This window comes from Ichthyophthirius multifiliis, assembly GCF_000220395.1.
Source record: "Ichthyophthirius multifiliis unplaced genomic scaffold scaff_1120509250321, whole genome shotgun sequence".
Lineage (NCBI taxonomy): Eukaryota > Ciliophora > Oligohymenophorea > Hymenostomatida > Ichthyophthirius > Ichthyophthirius multifiliis.
This window is the reverse complement of record NW_004086858.1, coordinates 3,853-20,451: the sequence shown is the minus strand read 5'-3', so window position 1 is coordinate 20,451 and position 16,599 is coordinate 3,853. Positions and strand designations below refer to the sequence as shown.

Sequence of the window (16,599 nt, the reverse complement as noted above, 5' to 3'; positions counted from 1 at the left end):
ATTAGATGATAACACATCAGTATATGGCACAGTTTAACTATTTAAAAACTTTCGGATACATAATGATATTCTGTTCTATGCTTGTTTTACTTTTCTTCTTAATAAAAAAAGGTCCACTTTACTTGAATGAAGCATGGGCAGCTAATTAAGCTTTTTTAGAAATAAAAACTGGTTAATATTTTTATATAAAAAATAATTTTATTAATCCTATAAAAAAACAGGAATTTTAATCTAATGGTTCAAATATATAATAATAGTTATTATAAGCTTTGTAAGAGTACTTATAAATCCAGAAGTCATTTATTATTTAGCGTATGGAAGCTTAGCAGTACTAGCAACAGAAATACATCCATTTTTCTTCGCATTCCATTTAACCGAATTTTTATTAAGATACCCGACATTAAGAAATATTTTAAGGTCAGTATATGAGCCATATATTTCTTTAATTTTGACATTTATTTTGGTTTTACTTTTTATTTATTTCTTTACAATTTTCGGGTATGTATTCTTTATTTCGGCTTATAAAGGTCGATGCGATGAACTTTATATGTGTTTTTTTGAAACTTTCGATTAGACATTTAAAAATAATGGAGGCCTAGGTGGTTATTATGAAAGCAATGTATAAAAAGTTCCAAGTAATTTTTTATTTTTTTTAACAAAATAATTTTTATATTAGATGATTATAATTATGGAAGATTTTTTATTGAAAATTTTGCTAATATTGCTGTAAATATTATTGCTATATAAATATTTTCGGGTATTATTATTGATAAGTTTAGTTAACTTAGGGATGATGAATAAGAAAAAATGTTTGATATTTCAGAAATGTGTTTTATATGCGGACACACTAGGTATTTTTTTTTATATATATTTATTTATTTATTAAAAAGAGAAATATTTGATCGAAAGAGTGATGAAGGCTTTTCTTAGCATATTAAAAATGAACATTATTTATGGAATTATGTATTTTATTTAGCTTATCTTAAAGAAAAGGAAAGCACTGAATATACAGGTATTGAAAGTTATGTATACGAAAAATTAGAATAAAATGATATTTCATGGTTTCCTATACAAAGGGCAACAATTTTAATTGACGAAGAAAGAAAAATATAATAAGAAAATAATGAAATTGATGATTTTGAAAATTAAGTAATTTTATATTATTTTTATTTTTGATTAATTTATATTTTTTTAGATATAATAACTTGAAAAATATAAAAACTTAGTATATGAAAATACAAATATTATAAATTAATTATATAAATAATTTTAAAAAGATGCTAATAGATTATGATTGATTTTATATTTGTTCACAATAATTTAAATTTAAATAAATATTTTATAAAAATATGAATTTTTTTTTTTTTTAAATAAAATTGATATCTTATTTAAAATAAAATTAGTTAAATTATAATATATTAAGTATTTTTTCACTAAAAAATTGCCATAACTTTAATATATAATTTGCATTTATTTTTATTAAAAAAATATTTTAAATATTATATTAACTAAATATGCTTTTAAAAAATATTATTTTATATCAATATAATTTTCTTTTTTTTAAATAATAAATAATGATTAAGTTTGTTATTGACAATATAAAATCAAACCAAAGGTAATAAATAAGAAAGTCTAAACTAAAAATATGCTTTGAGAAAAATAGAAAAATATACTCTTTTGATACTGAAACATAAAATAATTTTAAAAATTAATTGATATAGTATTTATAAACAAAAAGTATATTACCAAGTCATTAAATAATTTTTTTATTAGAATAAATTAATTTCTAAAATAACTTAGAAATATAAAATGATAATAATAGTATCCTTCAAAATGTACTTTAAATTTACTGTGAAAATATACACTAATTATTACTTAATCAAACTCTTTAGTTTTAATTTAATGAAATGTTAATAAGGTTATTCTAACTTACTGATAATAATAATTTATATTAAATTTTAATAAATAACTAAAGCTAAATAATATAACTTTTAAATAATAATAGAAATTAATATTCTTTTGTAAATTAAATACTTTCAATCGTAAATCAATTGACATTAAGCATTTTATAGAACGATTTTCAGTAACAAATATTAATCTTTTCTTAGGAATATCTAGTACCTTTTATTGTTTTTTGTTTACAGAATTCATTTAATTAGAATTTTGATGAAAAATGTTATATTTCATTAAATGATATATCATAATGTACATATGAATATAAGCAATTAATCATTTAAAATAAATATATTATTAATAATATAAAACTATAATTGAATTCAATATATTTTGATGAAGTATAATATTATTATTATATATATACTTATATTTTTATTAAAGTTATAAATACTTTCATTTTAATTATTAATGATATTATGTTAAACATGTGATTAGTATTTTTTTTTTTTTCAATTATATATTTTAATGAAATTTTTTATTAAAAAAATTAATAGTATGTAATCTTTAATTATGTTCTAAAAAAAATTATTTTAGTAAGCAATTTTATGTATTTAAAAGTATTATTTAACAAACTATTTAATTGCTGAACTTTTATAATCAATTTAATGTATTTTTGAAAAGGGTGAAATTTTAAAATAACAATAAATTATAAAAAGTAATATTTATGTAAATGAATTTTTATAAGAAGGACATGACAGGATTATATAAGCATGTATAATTGATAGAAATGACGACATATTTTAATTGGCTTAAGAAATATATTAAACATATTTAAGCTGATTTTTTTTAAAAAAAAAAATTATTGAAAAAATTAAAGTTAAAAATTGTATCATATATTTTTTTAAAAAACTAATTAATATTATATAAGGTTTTAATTTTAAAAAAATCAAAAAATAAAAATTAATTTATCTATTTTGCATTTTTTATTTATTTATCACCACTTTTTTTTTCTTGGTTTAATTTTTATTTTCTTCAGAAAACTAATCGTTCTCTTAATCATCATCTTCATCTTAATATTTATATTAAGCATCATCATATTCATAATGATTATTATCAGTTGAACTAACTTCATCATTTTTTTAAAAATAGTAATTAATTCTTCTTTGTATTTCTGAAAAACTAATAAATATTTCATCTCTATTAAATAAAGTTTCAATATTAACATCATTTAAAATATCTTTAAATATTTATTTTATCTATACATGGGCTTCTCGAATTTTCTGTTATTATTTTTCAAGTTTTGATTATGTTCTTCTTCTTAAATCTTTACTTATTTTTGCAAATTAAAAGCCTTTGCTAATAAAATCATAAAGTATTTTTACTTAAAAGTAATCAAGATTCATTTCTGAAGCTATATTGACAAAAATCAGATCCTTTAAGTACAACTTATTGAATAAATTTAAATATTTATTTAATTTTTATTATATTATTATTCCCGAAATTTAAATTTCCTTCAAATGTATTTTCATTTATTTTTTTCGGTTTCATCATTATTATTTTTGTCTTATTTATTGGTGGAGGATTTTCAATTATATTTTCAGGCACTGTATTACTTTTTATATAGGAGAAAATTTAAAATAAATAAATATTATTTTTTACTATTTTAATGGATAGTAAAGCTTTATTGGATATGTTTTTTTTGGTGGAAATATACTTTATTATAAATCAATTATTGTTTAAACATTATATATTTAGCTAAATATATTTTTATTTTCAATTAAATCTTACATTAATACCTATTTATTCTTTTTATCTGTGTTTCCTATATTTTGTAAGTCCCTTTTTAATCGACTTTTCGTAGGCTAATTTTGTAATTCAGATTAATCTTTATTTTATTTTTATTTTTACTAGAATCTTTCTTTAATAATTAATGGCTAAATTTATTAAAAAAGCCATAAATTTAGATTCCTTTGCATTATATAAATAGATCTTCGTTCTTTTTTATTATTAATTTTTACTTATTTTTTTATTTTTTTAATTATATCAGGAAGTCTTTATTATAATTAAATATCATTTTCTTTATATAAAGTTTCTTTGTCAAAATTACTGTTGAAATCGTTATAAATTTTAAAATGTAAAATTTAATTTTTAAATCTAACTTCATTATGGATAATTTATTTTTATTGGGGTTAAAAAGTTATTTTTAAATTAAAGAATTTTATTGATTTTTTAATTATTCGTATCTAGGATTATCAAATTATACTTGAATTTATTTTATTTGTTTCTATTCTATAAATTTCTTTATTATTTCTTAATTTTTTTACACTTGCTTTGTTTCCTTTATTCTAAAATCAGAAATAATACTAGGTAAATTTCTTATAGACGGAGGATATAATGGACAATCAGGATATTAATTAGACATTAATTTGTAATATTTAAATTTTTTAATAAATATTTTATTATTTATTTATTTTATATGTTTTTTTTATTATTTTATTTTAAATTAATTTTTCTTTAATCTTCAAAAAAATAAAAAATAAAATTTTGTAATATGATAGATTTTTAAATCAAAAACTTAAATAATTTATATCAAAAATAAAATATGATAATATTATATTTAATCTAATATATATATATATATATATATATATATATTATAATAGTATTTAAATAAGTAATAATTAAATTAATATATCTTAATAAATTACAAACAAGAATAAAAATATAAAAAAATTTTATACATTATTTATTTATTTAAATTATATTTAATAATTAATTTATTAAATGCTTTATGACATTTTATTACTTAAACTTATTTATAATTTAAGTCCTTTAGATTTATTTTTAGTTATAAAATATGTATCAGCATATAAATATTCTATTCGCTTAATACTATTTTAATTACTCTAGAATTTTACAGACAACATTATTCTTCTTTATTTCCTAAAAAATCAAATTTAATATCTTAAACTTATTTCCACAATTCCTATAAGATTTTTTTTTATATAATCGAAGCTTTTTTTACATACTTAGTTGCTTAATTCTTCACTTCGAGCTATTCTAAATTACGCTTTAAACCCTTTTTATTCCCAAAATAATGAAAAATTTCCCCTTATGAATAATTAACTTATAAATTATTTTTTATATTCAAATAATAATTCATTTTTACAATAATTGGCTACAAAACCTTTTTAATTTGTCTCTATGTAAAATAATAAATATATATTAAATATAAATAAAATACTATATTTAATTTATTTTGTATTTATATATTTTAAGAAATACTTAATTTAATAAATTAATATATATAAAAAAGATTTTTATTTTTTTATTTTAATGATCTCATTTATATTATAAAAAAAAAATTAAAATAAGTGTACTCATTGCTAAAAAGATGAAATACCTTTTCTTTAAGTAAAAATAAATAAATAAACTTAAATTATTATTCTCATTATATATAATATATTTAAAAATAATTTTATTATATACATTTTTTATTAAAAAGATTTAGTTGAAAAATGGTAGAATTACATCTCATTTAAAAGAAAATTAATCTAATAAAATTTAAACAAATATACACACAGTAATCATATAAACTTAAAATATTTAAATATAATTTACAATCTTTTAGAGTTTATCTTTTTTACCTAAAGTGTTATTCCTATATTACAGTAAATTTGGAAATTTATTTTTTTTGGTTGTATCTTTAGTAATGCTAATAAGATAAGATCTCTCTTCCTTTAAATCGTAATCCTAAATTACATATAATTATTATTTAAAAATTAAAAATTAGTTGGATAATAATTTTTACTTTATTATTTTTTACATTACTGAATATTTTAAAAGAGTATTATTTAGATAAGTAAAGATCAAAAGCTGATTATATTTAAAATAAATAAAAATGTTAGGTTATTTATATATAAATAAATTTATATTAATATATAAAAAAAAGAGAGGAGCAATTAAAAAACTAGAATAATATGTATTTCCTATATATATTTAATTTAACTATTTTTAATAAACATATGAATTTTTGTTTAAAAAAAAAGAAAAAGGAAAAAATAATTCGAAAAAAAACAATTACAAACAATTTGTAGAAAGAAATAATCTAGCAAAATACATTAAAAGGAAAAACTAATTCAATAAATAAACAAAATACTTAACAAAGTGTACAACAAAAAGAAACTTAATTTATCAAATCAGTTTTTTGGGAAGAATTAACAGTAGGAGATGTGGTAAAAATACAACATGGAGAAACGGCACCTGCAGACATGATATTATTAGACTCAAATAAAATAAGAGATAAATAATGTGTTTGCTACATAGACACAAGTAATGTAGATGGCAAAGATTAATTAAGATAAATTAATGCTAGCTCATTAACAAGAAGTAAATATTAAAAACATTTATATATACTTATTTAATAAAAAAAAAGTTATTAATGCGAAAGACCATAAAAAATATTATTTTAATAAATATAAAACACTTTTAAATTTAAAACTTTCGTATGAACCTCCAAACTAGAATCTTTCAACTTTTAACGGATAGTTACGTTTAAAAAAAGACCCAAAAATTGAATATCTAACAAATGATAATTTTATTCCAAGAGGTTCTACTGTATATTTATAAAAAAAAAAAGATTGGGTTTATGGATTGGTTATTTATACAGGAATGAAAACAAAAATAATGCTTAATAAAAATTATTAAAATCATAAATAATCTTATTTAGAAGGAATTATTTAATATTATTTCCTTGCAAATATTTGCTTTTTAATACTATTTTCAATTGTTAGTAATATAGTATTAATAGCTTTAAGTAAAAACAATGATTTTATTGTTACTTATGTAGATGAAAATGTAACAAATTCTTTAAGATTTCTAAGTTATATTGTTTTGTATTCATAACTTATACCTATTTCTATACATGGAATTCTTGATATTTTGGCTTTGTTATAATAGTTTAAAATTTAAAAAGAAATGGAGAAAAATAAAAATTCCATTTTCAAAATTAACGATCCAAGTATATTAAGTAATTTAGGACATGTAAATTATATTATGTTTTTAAATTAAATATTTTATTTTATTTAGATTGACTATATTTTTATAGATAAGTAATCTTGTTAACTATAAAATGTTATTAATGTTGCAAGGATAACGACTTATACACATGATTATAAGATAGAATAAGAAGAATTTAATGATTTGGTTAAAGGATAAAGTTTTAATAATTAAGAGTTTAAAAACCTTAATACATTAATATAGATATAAACTATTTAAAATATATAAAAAACTTATTTAAATATTAAGCAGATTGATGATGATAAAAATGACAATTATGATATTTTTAAAGACAAAAAGCGATATGAAGAAACCTAAATTTCTTAATAAGAAAATAATAAAAATATTTTTTAAATATGTAAATAATAATTTTCTAATACATTTAATTTTATTTTTATTTTATTTAAATAAAAAAGGTTCTTAAAATAAACATCAACATCAAAATATATTCACATAAGAAAATTTCGAAAACTAAAAATTTACATATTTTACTAGCGAAAATAATAACACAGAAAAGAAAAACTTCGATATAGAAACTGCAAGTACTTAACATGATTATAATTTAATTGATAATTCAAATAAAATCTCTTTAAAATTAAACTTAAAAAATATTAAATAAAACTAAAATCATAAAGAATAATAAAAATTTATTGAATATAAACACATGAATACTTGTTAAACTTAAGACTATATAAAAAGTATGCAGTAAATGCAAGAAGAAAACTATATAAAAAAAGATTTGTAATAATTAATAATAACATCCCTCATATGCAATCATATTGAACATTATAAACTTGATAATTTAGAATTAATAGACAATTCAATATTATAAACAGAAAATTCTCTACTATAATTTGCAAGTTAATCTGGATTCAATTTGTTTTCTTAAAAAAATAAAAGCTATATATTTTTTGGAGTAAAAAAAATAATAAATAAAAAAATTTATCAAAAATTAGAAAAAAAAATTAATTTAAATTAATGAAAAAATGTTTAATTATGAAAGAGGAGATAAAAAAACATTTTCTGTTGTTGTTTAAACCATCTAAAATTAAAAATAAAAATATTTTTTATATTGTAAGGGAGATCCAAATTAAATTCGTTCCAAAATGTAAATTAGTATAAATGAATACCCGCATTTTGACTTTTTAGTTTAAAGCTTTAAAAATTAAGGAATTTAACCTATTGTATTTACAAAAAAATAACTTACATAGGCTTAAGCTGATAAATATATAGAGACTTATAGGCATATATAAAGTAATCCTTAAGTATAAGAGGAAGAATTAAAATAATTAGGTTTAGAATATGAAGTTGATTTACAATTTGTTGGAATGCTAGGATTTTAATAGTGTATTAATAAAGATATTTTACCTTTATTTGATTTAATAAATTAATCTAACTTCAATCTTTATTTGCTTTCAAATGAAAATTAAGAATAAACTTTAAATACAGCGATGTAAATATTAAAAAATAAATATATAAAAATTATAAAAAAATAATATACATATATAAAATTAATAAAAAATAAAATAAAAATTAATTTAGAAATCTAAAAGTATTAAATGGATTTGGAAAATAATCAAATAAACAATATTTTTTAATAACAGAAGATAATTTAGAATAAGTATGGAATTAAGTCCGCTAAATATTAAATGAATTAAATTAAACATTCTAAGTTTAAGAAAGCAAGAGAAACACAAAATAAGCGAAAAGTTACTCACAAAATAAAATTAATGAAACTGATCAATTAAAATAAAAAATTTCAAAGACTTTACAAGACACAATTTTAACTGAAATGCGTTTTTAATAATATTAATTACATTTAAACGGAAAAAGTATTTTTTGGATAAACCAAGACAAAACACTAATGCAGCATTTCACATTTATCCTTTAATTTTGTCGAATAGTAATCGGATATAACATCGAATCTTAAATAAAAGGACAACTAGTAAAAATAATAAAACGAGGAATGCTTTTTAACCCTACTGTATGTTCAATTGGTTAAGGTTACAAAGATACTGAAATGATGAAAATGGCTGATATCTCAATCGAACTAATTTAAACTTAAACCATCTAAAGTGAAAACGGGGGAAAAAATCAACAATTTTAAGTTATTAGTAATGGTGGAGATATATAATTATCTGATGTGGGATATTTAAAGAATCTAATTTTAGTTGACGGTTTAAATTATTTTTTTAGAATTTAGCTTTTGATATACTTTATGTTTTATAAAAGTTTGCTTTTTGGAATTTCTTTATTTTATTTTAATTGGTATTCTTTGTTTTTAGGAAGTTCTTTATTTGATTCTATGTGGGTATTTTTATATGACTTTATTTTAAATTTAGGAACTATTTTTTTATATGGAATTTATGACATACCTTTCCAAAAAACAGTCCTATAAATTTTCCCTTCATTATATATTTCAGGATAGGTTGAAAAATAAAGAGTTTTTTCAAATTTTATACTTTAAAGTATATTGGAAGGTATTTTATAAGGTACTCTAATCTATTATGTGTCTATATATATTGTTTCAAGGTCTTTAAGTATTGATGGCTATACTTCTGATTTAGGAATGATTTCTTTAGTTATTATTTATAGTGTTTTGTTAGTATTCAATTTTAAAGCAATTCTTACTGCATAGAGTCATAAAGTGAAGGCTGTGTGGACGGGTTAGGTATTTTGCTTAGCCTTTATAATAATTTTTATTTTTGCAAACGGTAATGATAATTTTTCTAATTGGAATTGGGTAATTATTACGGAAGAAATCTTTAAAAGATAAGAAACTGTTTATTGTATTATTTATAATGTTATTGTGTGTCTTGTTATCACGCATTTTATAAATGTTTTTGTTTTGGAAATTTTATAACCAAATTCTTATTTACTTAATGCATCTAAAATTTAATAATAAAAAAGTTAAATAATATATATATATTTTTATATTAATTTTATTTTTATTTTAAAATATATAGTTTCTTGGAAAGATTATAATAATAATATTATTTTGGAATAAAGTATTAAAAAAAATAATTGATTTAGGTATTTTAGTTTAAAAAATATTTACAAGTTCAAGCACAATAGAACAATCTGTTTTAGATAGTAATAATTTAAAAATATATATATATATATATATTTCAAATAAATGTAAAAAAGTGGTAACTGCATGCGAATCAGACCTAATTCATTTAAAAATGAACTCTTTTTCCCTTACATTTAATGATAATAAACTTGAAACCAAATATAAATATGAACGGATTACATAAAATTACCAAAACTATCGCCTAATATAATTATTAGTAGTATTCATTCTAATAATATACGTTATAATAGACAGTATAACAGATAAAAACCTATACTAACTTAGATGTTTTCTTCGTGCAGGATTTACTGTTTTTTTCTTTTTGGCATCTTTACTAGTTTTTCTTTAAAAATTTTAAGATTATTAATACAAATTAGTTTTTAACTTACTCTTTATAGCAGTTGCATTCAAAATAGTACTAGATTGGGTCGAATCGAATTTTAATATTTCTATGACCACAGTTATATCTACAAGTATTTTGACTTATAATTTCGGATTAAATATTTATTAGGTACTTCTTTTGAATTTTTTGGACGTTTTGAGTTACATGATTCGAATAATTTACATATATTATGATCAAAAAAGACATAAAATAGAAGGGGATTCTTAAGAACTTTACAATTTTTTTACAATAGCTTCTTTTTTTATTATGATTTCTTACGTTTTTTTACTTTCTATGTATGTAGTATACCAAAACGAAAGTTAAAAAAGGAAATATTTTATAGCTTAACAAGATATTAAAAATACCAAAAAATAAAACGACGCAATACTTTCGATTCTAGTGCCAGAGTTCGTCTAAAACAAATTAAACACAGGCAAATTCGAAATGGCAGATGATTAAGATGAAGTTGCCATTTTGTTTGCTGATATTTGCTATTTTGATGACATTGTAGAGGAAGAACAAAACAATGTAGTGGTAATATTAGATGAACTTTTTAGAAATTTCGACCTTATATGTGAAAAATACGGTGCTTAAAAAATCGAGACAGTCGGTAAAACATATATGGCGGCTACTGGGATAAAAGAATGTGAATTAAATGTGTCTGAATAAATAAAATAGAGAGGAAAAGGTGAAAGATTAGTCTCCATGGCCAAAGAAATGATTGAACATGCTTCAAATTAAAAATGGGGCAAATAATAAGAATCAATATAATTAAAAATCGGAATCAATAAAGGAGAAGTTATGGCCGGTGTAATCGGAAATCCAAAACCTTAATTTTCATTAATAGGAGATACAATAAATACTACATCAAGAATATGTACTTAATGTTCTTATGGAAAAATTTTAATTTCAGAAAAAATAAAGGAAGAGGTCAAAAGCATGAAACATTCTTTTAGGCCGATCACTTTTTAACCAAAAGGAAAAGATGTGATGACGGCATATGAAATAGGAGATTTAAACACTTACAAAAAATTTTAAGGAATACTCAAAATCTTGCATAGCCAGAAAGATAAAGAAGGAATTAATTAAAGTAAATAGAATAGTTCAGGAAATATATAATTTAAAGAAAATGATAAGTAAAATAATGTCATAAATGTACTAAAAGGGAGAAAAAATTTGACTTAAAATAGTTAGAAATCTTTATAAAAAATTATTTTAGCTAATCATTAATAACAATAGATTAATTAAGCTGGATAAGCTAATTTGTATGATGATTAAAATGAATTAGAAAGCGAATTTTCAGAATTCGAAGATGATATGAAACTCGATTAGGAAGATCTTAAAACAAACGCATTTTTAATTTTAAACAAAAGTGTTTCTAAAGAGACTATTTACCATTTCTAAAATTAGATTAAGAAAGATAGTTTGTCAGGAAATAAAATTATGATTTTATTACTAATTCTATTGTATTTAATAAGTACAATGTTTTTAATTACAGTCAGATCTGCGTTTGAATATTCTAATGTTATTTTTATATTAAGAGGAATTCAAACTTTAGGATTTATTGTTACTTTGTTTTTGCTAAATGCAGCTTTTTCTGATAAAAAATGGAAATATTTAATTCAAATTATATTAATATCTGGATGTATGCCTTCTTTATTATAAGGTTATTTCTGTTACGGTTACCAAAGCAATTTTTTAACTATTTAAATTATTGAAGCTTTAATTATATACATGACATATTCTTATATAGTGTAAATATTTATATATTATTTGTAAAAATATATTTACATTTTTTTTTATAAAAATGAAATAGAATATTTACTTTTATTGATGTGCTGATATATGCTTTTATTATTAGTATGCTATTTATATTTTTATTACTTGAAGTCCTAACTGTACCTAATTTTTTCTTCTTTTGGACTTTTATAATTGTTATTATTTAGAAGACTTATATTTATTTGAAAGACATTCATAAAAATTATAACTTTACATCTAAAATTAACAAAAAGAAAGATAAAATGTAAGGACTTGTTAACTAATTACTTCCTGCAATAGTAAATATATAATTATATTTATTTAAATTGATTATATTATACTTTAAAAATATAAAGGCTTTAAATAAATTAAGACATCAGGATTTCTAATTTAACAAAAGAGAATTAACAGACGAATTTGAAGATGTAACAATTTTATTTGCCGATATTAAAGGTTTTACAGAATTTTCAGATAAAGTAAAAAATCCTAAAAAAGTATTAAAAATGCTAAAAGATTTGTTCGAAGGATTTGATAAATTATGTTTAAAAAATAAAGTTTTTAAACTTTATACTATAGGAGATTGCTATGTAGTTTTAAGCTTTGTAGTTGCTGAAAGACAAAATACTACTGAAGAGAAAATACAAGAAGCTAAAAATGGTAAATTAAAATATTATTTATTATATAAAAAATAAATAGTGGTAAATATGGGATTAGAAATGATAGAAACAATAAGTCATGTTAGAAAAGATTACACTTTTTTAAATATGAGAATAGGAATACATACAGTAAAAAGTTTATAATATTATATATTATTTAAATTTTTAATAAAAGGGTAAAAAAATTATTGGTGGTATTTTAGGAACACATGTAGTTAGATACGATGTATATGGAAATGATATTAGAATTGCAAACAAAATGGAGTCCAGTGGAGAACCAGCAAAAGTAATGATTAGTTAATCTACTAAAGATTGGATAGAAAAAGAATAAAATCATAATTATAGTATTGTTTGGGCAAAAGAAGTTTAGATTAAAAGCAAAGGAAAATCTACTGAAATTATTTAGAGTTATTTTATAAATAAAAAAGCTTATTATTAATGAATATTTATATTTTTTTCAAATAATTATATATTTTTTTTTAAAAAAAGAAAAAATAGTAAATTTATTTTTTAACAAAATTATAAATTATAAAAATAATAATAAAAAATATTAATATTATTATTTTTTAGTTTTTTTTTTAAGTTTATATAATAATAAAATTATTTTTTATATAAAAAATCATTCTTTTTTTAGTTATTATTTATATATTAATTCTTTCAATACAATAGCTTCTTCATTATTTGAATTTTATTATAAAACATTCTATTAAATTTAAATAAAAAAAAATATATATAATAAGTATGGATACATTCAAAAATTATAAAGCCTAATCATAATTAGTCAAATTATATTAAATTTATGCAATTTTAAAATTAGTTTCTTAATTGTTAGGTTCAATTTATAGAGCTTTTTATAAATGATCTTAAGCCTATTCAAATTTCTATTTCTCTAAATATAATCCTCCAATATAATTTCTCCACTAAACATTACCAGGTTCAATTTTAATAGCTTTTTCGAAATAATCACAAGCCAACTCATAATCATCCAATAAATAATAAGTATTTGCCAAATTATAAAGCGCTGCCGAATTTTCAGGATCATATTATATTGTTTATAAAAAACATTCAAGTGCTTTATAAAAATCCTATTTAATACAATAAACATTTCCCAAATTATATAAACAGTCCGGTTTCTAAAAGTTTATTTTTAAGCAATTTTAATAATGTATAACTGCATTATCAATTTAACTTTTCATGTAATAGCAGTTTCCTAAATTATACTCTATTTCTTCATTTTATTCGATTTATAATATTTCTTTATAGTATTATATTGCTAAGTCGAAATTTTCTATCAAATAATAACAGTTTGCAATTCCGATTTTACTCTCGATGTCATTTTGATCACATTCTAGAGCTTTTTAGTAATATTTTAAAGCTATTTATTCACTGTTATTTTTATAAAATATTGATCCTATAGCTTTAAAAGCTCCGCTAAATCGAGGATTTATTTTTAATGTCTCTTTGAATGCTTCTGTAGCTTTTTTATATTCCTCTTTCTCTATATAAGCTAGTCCTAATTAATAATAGGCTTTAGCATAAGTTGGTTAATGTTGGACTATTTTCTAATAACATTAAATCGCTTAATCTATATTATTTAATTTAAATTAAAATAATTTTCCAAGGCGAAAGTTCACAATTAGATTTTTATCATCAATTTCTAATGCTTTACTAAAAAAATAAAAATCTTATATTTTGTATTTAGTTTTGTTATATTTTACTTAAAATAAACTAATGCTTATTAATAATTTTATAAAAGGCTTTATGTAGTTGCATATTCTATTAATGAATTTAAATGATTAGGATCGAATTCTATTTATTTATTTTTTATTAATTTTTTTTTTTTTTACTTAAAACATTTTAAAATTAATCATTAGCTTTTTTGAAGTCTTTTTTTATAAAAATAGCATTCCTAGGAAATAATGAGAATTTGAATTAAATTTATCATTTAAGCTTGTGATTGCTAACTACGCATATTTTATTGCAATATCAATTTCCTATTTTTTTCATAAGCTTTTGCCAATCCTATTAAGCAATTATAATTTTTAACCAAACTATAATGCACTTAATAAATTTGCAACTGCTAAATTTATTTTTTCTTCTCCTTCATATAATAAATAACCCTATAAAAATATTAATAAACATAATATTAATATATTACTTCTCCTAATTTATAAAATATTTTAAAGTCAGATTATTTTAAAGATTATGCTTTTAATAAATTATCAATTCCATTATCGAGATAGTCATTCTTAATTTAAAATGATCCTAATTTGTAATACGCTAAATAGTTTTTCGTATTAAATTATATAGCCTCTTCATAAGATTTAATAGCATGCTAAATATGCTTCGTTTTAGAAAAGCATCTTGCAATTTTTAATAATATATATTATTACTAATTTGTACATTTGAAAACTATTTTGTAATAATATAATGCTTATTCATAATCTTTTTATGAATCAAATATTTCAGCTAATCCTAAATTAATCTTTTTTAAAAAAATAATTCATAAAAAAATAAAAAAAATAAAAATATTTATTTATTTATAATTTTTTTTAAAAAAATACTTTATCTTATTGAAATTTTTCATTTATTTGTTAAACTTTAAGGAAATTCTATTTAGCACTTTAAATATCATTATTTTATAAAAAAAAATAACACATTCTATATAAAGCATAATAATTATTTGAATTTTCATTTAAAACTTATAAGCATTTTTATTAATCCCAATTTTCATAATTATTATTTTCTTAATCATTTATTTATTTTTTACTTTTTAATTTAATTTTAGAATTATTTTTTTAACTTTCAGTGTTTTATTTTTCGCTATTGACTTAACTTATTTAATCCTATTATTATTCTTAATTTAAACTGTTTTTATTATTTATATTTTATTCTATTAAGGAGTTAAATTATTAATCTTAATGTCCAACATTTTTCATTTCTTCATTTTTATTATTCTCTAATTCAAATCTATTATTATTATTATTTTCTTGTTTATTTTAATTTGACTAATCATCTAACTATTAATCTTAATTCTTGTCTAATTTTAAATTTTAAGATTATTCAATATTCTAATTTTATTTTAGTTCTAATTATTATTTTAAACTTCTTAATTATTCTATTTCAGTTTGACTTATATATTATTTTAAACTATTTTCTTAGTTTTATTATTTTTCATAAATTAATGATTTTTATATTGATAATTACAAAGTTTCGGTTTCTTAACTTTATTTTTACACATTCTATTATAATTAATCATGTTTTTGTTAATTTGATTCTTCATTATCTTATTTTTCTTAATTTTATCCCTCTTAATCTTTTGTTTCTAAATATTATTATTTTGTATTTTACTTTTCTTAATTTTATAATTCCTCTTTTACATTTTAATTATTATTATTTTATTCAATTTGTATTTTAGAATTTGTTTAATCTAAATTATAATTTTCTAATTTTGATTTATCTTGAATTAATTATTTTTATTAATTTTATTTTTCTAAATCATATTTTTCTTAATCTTATTTTTATAAATCATATTTTTCTTAATTCTATTTATCTAAATCATATTTTTCTTAATTTTATTTGTCTAAATAATATTTTTCTTAGTCCTATTTTTTCTCATTTTCTTTTTAATCTTTTTCCAATTATATTTAATTTTAACTTTTATTAGCTTAATATTCTAGTTAGTTGTAAGTTTATTATTTTTCTTAATCATTTAATTATGTTATATTTAATTCAGATTTTCTACTTTTTCTATCAGATTTTATACTCTTTTATTC

The 16,599-nt window shown here is 18.8% G+C and overlaps 5 protein-coding genes across 5 annotated transcripts, besides 7 other annotated features; 4 read left to right on the top strand and 1 right to left on the bottom strand. All coding sequences in view use genetic code 6, as the record gives it.

The window, feature by feature from the left end:
* Positions 1-23: 23 nt before the first annotated feature.
* On the top strand, positions 24-1,176 carry IMG5_065360 (MIR domain protein; the record flags this gene model as incomplete). The annotated part of the gene is made up of 3 exons (XM_004036906.1): positions 24-171; positions 222-635; positions 677-1,176. The coding sequence occupies 3 exons, from the start codon at positions 24-26 to the stop codon at positions 1,174-1,176; spliced, it is 1,062 nt and encodes a 353-aa protein (XP_004036954.1).
* A 3,345-nt stretch (positions 1,177-4,521) lies between these two features.
* Positions 4,522-4,555: a microsatellite.
* A 735-nt stretch (positions 4,556-5,290) lies between these two features.
* Positions 5,291-9,982, top strand: IMG5_065350 (hypothetical protein; the record flags this gene model as incomplete). The annotated part of the gene is made up of 8 exons (XM_004036905.1): positions 5,291-5,643; positions 5,690-5,799; positions 6,079-6,285; positions 6,332-7,114; positions 7,692-7,870; positions 7,911-8,407; positions 8,497-9,863; positions 9,921-9,982. 8 exons carry the CDS (start codon positions 5,291-5,293, stop codon positions 9,980-9,982), a joined length of 3,558 nt encoding a protein of 1,185 aa, XP_004036953.1.
* Positions 8,409-8,471: a microsatellite.
* Positions 8,417-8,480: a microsatellite.
* An 871-nt stretch (positions 9,983-10,853) lies between the features above and the next one.
* Positions 10,854-12,251, top strand: IMG5_065340 (hypothetical protein; the record flags this gene model as incomplete). Its single annotated transcript, XM_004036904.1, has 2 exons — positions 10,854-11,499; positions 12,226-12,251. The coding sequence occupies 2 exons, from the start codon at positions 10,854-10,856 to the stop codon at positions 12,249-12,251; spliced, it is 672 nt and encodes a 223-aa protein (XP_004036952.1).
* Positions 12,252-12,430: 179 nt separating this feature from the next.
* IMG5_065330 (hypothetical protein) lies at positions 12,431-13,265 on the top strand (the record flags this gene model as incomplete). The annotated part of the gene is made up of 4 exons (XM_004036903.1): positions 12,431-12,466; positions 12,524-12,824; positions 12,864-12,952; positions 12,999-13,265. 4 exons carry the CDS (start codon positions 12,431-12,433, stop codon positions 13,263-13,265), a joined length of 693 nt encoding a protein of 230 aa, XP_004036951.1.
* Positions 13,266-13,497: 232 nt separating this feature from the next.
* On the bottom strand, positions 13,498-14,730 carry IMG5_065320 (hypothetical protein; the record flags this gene model as incomplete). The annotated part of the gene is made up of 2 exons (XM_004036902.1): positions 13,498-14,599; positions 14,678-14,730. 2 exons carry the CDS (start codon positions 14,728-14,730, stop codon positions 13,498-13,500), a joined length of 1,155 nt encoding a protein of 384 aa, XP_004036950.1.
* A 1,162-nt stretch (positions 14,731-15,892) lies between these two features.
* Positions 15,893-15,926: a microsatellite.
* Positions 15,927-16,251: 325 nt separating this feature from the next.
* Positions 16,252-16,425: a microsatellite.
* Positions 16,295-16,425: a microsatellite.
* Positions 16,295-16,436: a microsatellite.
* Between the last annotated feature and the right edge of the window lie 163 nt (positions 16,437-16,599).